Here is a 6505-nt window from a genome sequence, read left to right as displayed (position 1 = left end):
CTGCGGGGATAAATACTAAGATAAGCTTCTATCGGACTCACGTTACTGAGTTGCTTAACGCTTCAGCTATCTGCTGTAATACTATGGTCAGTGTAAACACATGTCAACTTCTCACAGGTATAGTGAGGAAGAAGACTGGGTCATTTAATGTGCTTGTTGAGGCTTTAGTAAACAGTTAGAGCAAAGTTGGACTGTGCAGCTGCTACTTTAACTGGCTGAAGGTTAGCAATAGCATGTATCGGTCAATTAAATTGTGTTAGCGACTTACTTTCTTACATTCTTACTTTCCAGGAAGGAATTGGACTTTCAAGATGGGAGGTTTGTCACTTTAAACGTTTATCTATCTATCTATCTATCTATCTATCTATCTATCTATCTATCTATCTATCTATCTATGTATTTATTTGTCTAATATATGTGCCTATTTATCTATCCATCTATATATGTATAAATCTATTGATCTGTCTATTTATAAATCTACCTCTTTATCTCTTTATCTAGCCATTTCTATATGTATGTACTCTATCTATCTATCTATCTATCTATTTATCCATCTATCTACCTATTTATTTATTTATTTATTTATTTATCCATCTATCTTATCTAGTTATAAAGTTATAAAGCAAATGTTGTGAGTAAAAGTATTTTTCTCTGAAATGTATTGATTTAGAAGTATAAATTATGACTCAAGTAAAATACTTAATAGATGACAGTACTTGAGTAAATGTACTTTAAGATAAGATATTCCTTTATTAGTCCCGCAGTGGGGAAATCAGCAGACAGGTACAGTGCACAAAAGAGACACATAATAAAATAAAAACAAGTAATATAAATAAACAGTATTAAAAACAGTAAAGAATCCGCAATATTATATATACAGACAGAATAAAATGTATTTATATATATATATATAATCTATATATATATATATATATATATATATATATATATATATATAGATATCTATATATAGATATAGATATCTATATATATATATATATATATAGATATCTATATCTATATCTATATATATATATATATATATATATATAGATTTTATATATATATATATATATATATATATATATATATATATATATATAGATTATTTATATATATATATATATATATATATATATGTATATGTATGTATATATATATATATATATATATATATATATATATATATATATATATATCCATATATCCCTCTCTCTTCTGCCCTTAAGCACATGTACAACACTGAGACAGTAATATCATGACACATTTCTTCTGTTTCAGATCGGGTGAATAACTTCCCTCCCCTGCCTAAGTTCATGAGAATAAAATCATGCTTTTACCACAACATTGAAGACGAAATTCCTGAAGTCTACCAGCAGTTGGTGCGCAGAATCTACACACTTTGGATGAGTGCGTGTTTTCACATACATTTCCTAACTTAGTGCTTTTTCGGAAGACGAACATGCATTCTACTCTCTAATGTTACAAAAAATAATCACGACCCTTCATCTCCTTTTCTCTTTCGTCCCTTCTCAGTGTATTCAGGCGCGCTCTGTTTAAATGTGATCTCATGTATTGCTTGGTGGGCCGGCGGTGGAGGCGCCACGAACTTCGGCTTTTCCCTTCTCTGGCTCATCCTCTTCAGCCCGTGCAGCTACACCTGTTGGTTTCGACCTCTCTACAAAGCCTTCAGGTTCGTCACCATATGAAAATGTCATATGTTAAAAAAAAAAAAGATGGGTTAAATCGTGGATTTGAAAATCTCACCAGCGCCTCCCAGCTTTGCATATAGAGTTGATAAAACCTCGTCCACAAAGTGGCAATTTTGGCAAAAACTTGATGCCAATTTGGGTCCAAGGTTGTGTTAATTAATTCAGTTATAATATTAGGTATTGTTATTGAATGCTGGGAAATAATGTGATTTTCCATTGTACTTTCACACTGTGAACAGTATGATTGCGAAACAAGTGTGAAAGTTGTGTTTTTATGTGGCATTAAAAAGACCCACATTGTAGCATGTGGGTATTCTGACATGTTGACAGCTAGTAGGAGGAAGCAGCAACAAAAATAGAGCCTCGTGTTCTCCGAGATCATCCCTTTTTGTATTTTCTTTTGTTCACAGGGCGGACAGCTCCTTCAACTTCATGGCCTTCTTCTTCGTCTTCTTCCTTCAGTGCGTCTTGGCCCTCATCCAGACTCTTGGTATACCTGGCTGGGGAACAAGGTGAGTTCAACCAAACCAGCTTTGTGCATTTTGCCTGCCAGTTTGGTTGTTTAGTTTTTTAACCACCATGAGGGTCATGAGGGCTTTTGTCAAATGATCAAGGCAGTTGGAAAATGTTTTTTCCATCAGATGCTTGAATGAGTCATATTTGCCATCTGCAGCTTTTTACAGTTGAAGTTTATGAGTTTCTGTTGCGGTGCTGGTTTGCTAAACCATCAGCCTCTTGATAACAAATGTAAAAAGGGGATAAAAGGTTTTATTCGTAACCCTAAGTGAGGTATTCTTAAGTATGCTATGTCCAATGATTTCCAATATTAGTTTTCATTTAGTCAGAAAAAGAAAAAAGGTACTGTTTTCTACAAACTACGTACAAACTACAACATTTTTAATAGTTATTTTAGATAATGTGCCTCTTTTTGTGAGTGTATTTCTTATACATTTATTATAAAATCATGTGTAAGAATTCCTGCAGTCAGAATGCCACATTGATTATTTTGATTACATTGATTATTATGTGAAAATTCAATTTTAAACAACTAGTTTTCCTAAAACTGAGGAATATTTGTGTCCAACTGAACAGCTGTTGTGCTATTAATAACACTGTTCACTCGTGATATAATGTGGTTTGTTAAGTCGGTTTTTACTCTGATCATCAGTCTGTTTCCTCGCTGCTCAGGATGATAGTTTGTATTTTATAAAGTGGGATTGTTTGACGTACTGACCCATAGTCACTGGGGAGGTCGGCAAGCTTCCAATTTGGAAAAACAGATAAGTGCACAGGAGCAAAGCAGAACTTAAGCAACCTAAAATAAAGGCCCACTTATATACAACATCAGTTTAAGTGTACACTATATTCAGAATATTTTCAATGCCTTAACTTAGCAGTCAGACCGTCCTTTCCGACAGGGAACTGAAGCCGCTATATCGCCATATAAGCTCTCTTCAAATATCCAAAACTCCTTTGACAAAAACTGTAATTTTTGCCGTGCAGAACACAGGTGTAGCTAGTCGACCGCTGCCTCGATCATTAGTTAGTTTGTGTTAATGTGTGACTTTGGTGAATCCAAACTAAGCCTTTTAAAACTCCAAAGTTGCACAAAAACACTAACTAACTAACCAGCTAATAGACCAGCTACTCCTGTGTTCTGAGAGGTCAAATTACTGTTTTTGTCATTGGAGTCTTGTGACTTTAAAGAGAGCGTTGATAACAGCTTCAGTTCCTGGTTTAAAGAACATGTAAAGAGGTGAAAATATACTAAATATAGCATACGCTAAAATTGATATTGATTCTTTCAGGTGGGCTTTTCTTTTAGGTTTCTAAAATATGTTTTGCAGCTGCCCCCGTCCAGCAGTACACTGCTTTGTCTCTGTTATATCTGGGGCCGTGTTGACCGCCACCTCCTACCACGGATAAGAGCCTCGTACAACCCCCACATCCCAAAAAATCCCAACCATCCCTTTTAATAGCTCATTAGTAACCTTGCAAATGTGTGTCAAATCCACTTTTCTAATTGCATTACTGTGTGATACACTAACCCGTACTACTCCATCTCATTCTCGCCAACACATCAAAGCGGCTGGATTGCGACGGTGTTGTTTTTCAGCCAAAATGTGGGCTCCGCTATAGTGATGCTTCTCACAGCTCTACTCCTCACTGTGGTCACGGCTTTAATGGCACTGGTTCTCATTAAGGTGAGTGAACGCATACGCTGAAAACACCTTATTTTTTTTCTGTCCCACACAGACGCTTGCAAGCCGTCACAAATACACATTATGAGCGTCTTCCCACACTTTTCTTCTCTTGCGGCGGCAGGTGCACAGAATGTACCGCGGCGGCGGCGGCAGTATGAAGCGCGCTCAGGAAGAGTGGAGCACCGGGTTGTGGAAGAGCGCGCCGGTGAGGGAGGCGGGGTTCAACGCCGTGGCTCAGTCGGCCCAAGGCCCCAGCTTGCCCCAGTACCCGGCCGCGGTGCCGAGCTATCCCGACAACAGTCACTGGTGATAGCCGAGAGTCGCCACTAGGTGGAGACAGAAGACAGCTGGGCGTCGCTGATGGTGCACAACAAAAGCACTTCAAAGCACCATTTCATCTCACCCTTTGACAAAATGCATAGGTATATATTTATTTTGATTTTTTTTTTTTTTTTTTTTAATGAGAAGATGTGATTGCTTAAAAAAAAAGTTTTATCAAAGAGTTTTGTCATATCTTCTAATGATGCCATTCCATTTCAACTTTTGTTTACATCTTAAATGAGAGACACTTTTATGCTCAAAATTCTTGCAAATATGCAATTGGAATATCAAAAAGAGTGCAAATTGTTTCGGGATTGCGGTATAAGAATGACGTGTGCCTTATGGACCTTTATGATAGTTTTATGAATTGCCAAATCCGCATGTTAGGAATCGTAGTGTGCCAAACAACAGAGTTTTTTTCTTCCCTTTTGTAACAAGAAAACGTTTGAGAACTGCACGATATGTATCTCTTGAAATTCTTTTCGTTGTTCTATTCTGTCAGGCGTTGAGTTTATTTTTGATACGCTGTGCTTGAAATCTCCATGCTCGCCTGCCTTGGCTGTGGTTTCTTGAAATGCGCCTTAATAATTGCGTGCAGATTTTGTATGTGAAGAATATCTTGCTTGACTTTCGCTTTTAAAAAGCTCCGCCTTCTTTTGTTGTTGTTGTAGAACTGGACTTGTGCTTCAGTGAAGCAACGATTGGAAACATTTCGAAAGCGTAACCCTCCCCTGTAATTCCACACGGAGAACTGATTTGCCAAAAGCACATGCCTCTTTTCCATTATTTTGATACTGTTAAAAAAAGTCACACCCAAAGTAGAGCGTTTCTGCATTCCCAAAGCTGCACTGTTTGCTTTTCTGGGTCAGAACCGTATCTGCCGATGTCACTTTCCCCACAAGATAGACAGAATCATTGTGTTTGGGCGACTGCAGTGTGCTTGTTGCATGCAGCCCATCATTGTCTTAATTTCAATGAACTGACCTCATGTAACCGATACAAGCGGGGAAAAAACTACTGACTGAAAAAAAACCACGATAACTGCAAATGGGATCATCGGTGACATGAACACTTGCATGTAAACGTAGTCACCGTGTGTTTAAATGCAGTCCGGTACGTATGCATTAAGTGTGGACTGATTTACTGTCATTCCAGCAAACGTCGGTAAAGATTAAACCCAGTGAATGTGGCTTTTTATGAAGGTAATCAAAAGGCTGAGATCCTATTATTTTTGGTTTGACGATACAAAAAGTAGTTTAAGAACTATAAGAAGTTAAAGGTGCCTGCAGCCTCATGGTTTGATTTATTTTTGCTTTTTCTGTTACGAAAGTGTCCTTCATGGCCAACTGCCAAGATTAGTATTTTGAAAATGGGTATGTTAAAGTAACATTTCAATATTGCACCATTTCAATAAAGATTCTTATTCGCATATTCGTCTTGTCTCTCCGAGCTGAATGAAAGATTTATTTGAACATGTCGGAGTTTGTTGTCAAAATGTAAGAAAGGACCACAAATAATATAGAATACAGCCGGTCAGGTCTGAGTTTGACAGTCCATCACTCAAACACTGTTATAAGATCCAGTCAAGGGTGTTGGAGCTTTCACACATCCAGTTGCACAACAATGGTAAAGTGTTAAAGGGGAACACCACTGAAATAAAAATGATATTTTTGACGAGTTTTATGACTCCATTTTGGGGATTTGGGGAAAAGTTCATCTTTTTTTGACTGTTTCAGACAATAGGAATGACTTGTATGAATAAAACAAATGGGCATAGTTTACCCTTTAAAGCCTTTGTATGCAGTATTATTGCTGTTGTATGTGGTTTGATTGGTGATTTGTTGACAGCTATCATCCTTCAAGCCTCCTGCTTTTAGAACGAATACAGTCTTTAACTACAGCAGCTACCCTGGGTCACTGGTCTCGTTCTCCTTGCCCACTTTTGCTGTGTTTCCCATGTCCTCAGTGTAAAATCTTCACCCTGGCAGAGAAATACTGCCTTCATATTGATTTATTCAGAAATACAAGTAAGGAATGTTCAAAGAAACTGCTGCCGGGATAAAAGAAGCCTGTGAGCATTATTGCGCAATGACAAGACAGCCTGAACTAAAAGTAGGAGCTCATTAAAATCCTAAGAGGGAAAGTCGGGTTGATGAACAGGAGAGAGGGCAGCTGGAAAAAAATAATAGAAAGACAGTGATTTATGAACAACTCGGTTCAAGCTCACTGGCTTTTTTTAGATTGAAGAAACTGAAACCGTATAAATAT

The 6505-nt window shown here is 37.4% G+C and overlaps 1 protein-coding gene across 1 annotated transcript; it reads left to right on the top strand.

Annotated features, from left to right (window-relative positions):
• Positions 1–311: 311 nt before the first annotated feature.
• scamp4 (secretory carrier membrane protein 4) lies at positions 312–4226 on the top strand (the record flags this gene model as incomplete). The annotated part of the gene is made up of 6 exons (XM_079220829.1): positions 312–318; positions 1282–1410; positions 1537–1693; positions 2123–2224; positions 3799–3916; positions 4038–4226. The coding sequence occupies 6 exons, from the start codon at positions 312–314 to the stop codon at positions 4224–4226; spliced, it is 702 nt and encodes a 233-aa protein (XP_079076955.1).
• Between the last annotated feature and the right edge of the window lie 2279 nt (positions 4227–6505).

Source organism: Taurulus bubalis, assembly GCF_910589615.1.
Source record: "Taurulus bubalis genome assembly, chromosome: 7".
NCBI lineage: Eukaryota > Metazoa > Chordata > Actinopteri > Perciformes > Cottidae > Taurulus > Taurulus bubalis.
This window is presented reverse-complemented; position numbering and strand designations above follow the sequence as displayed.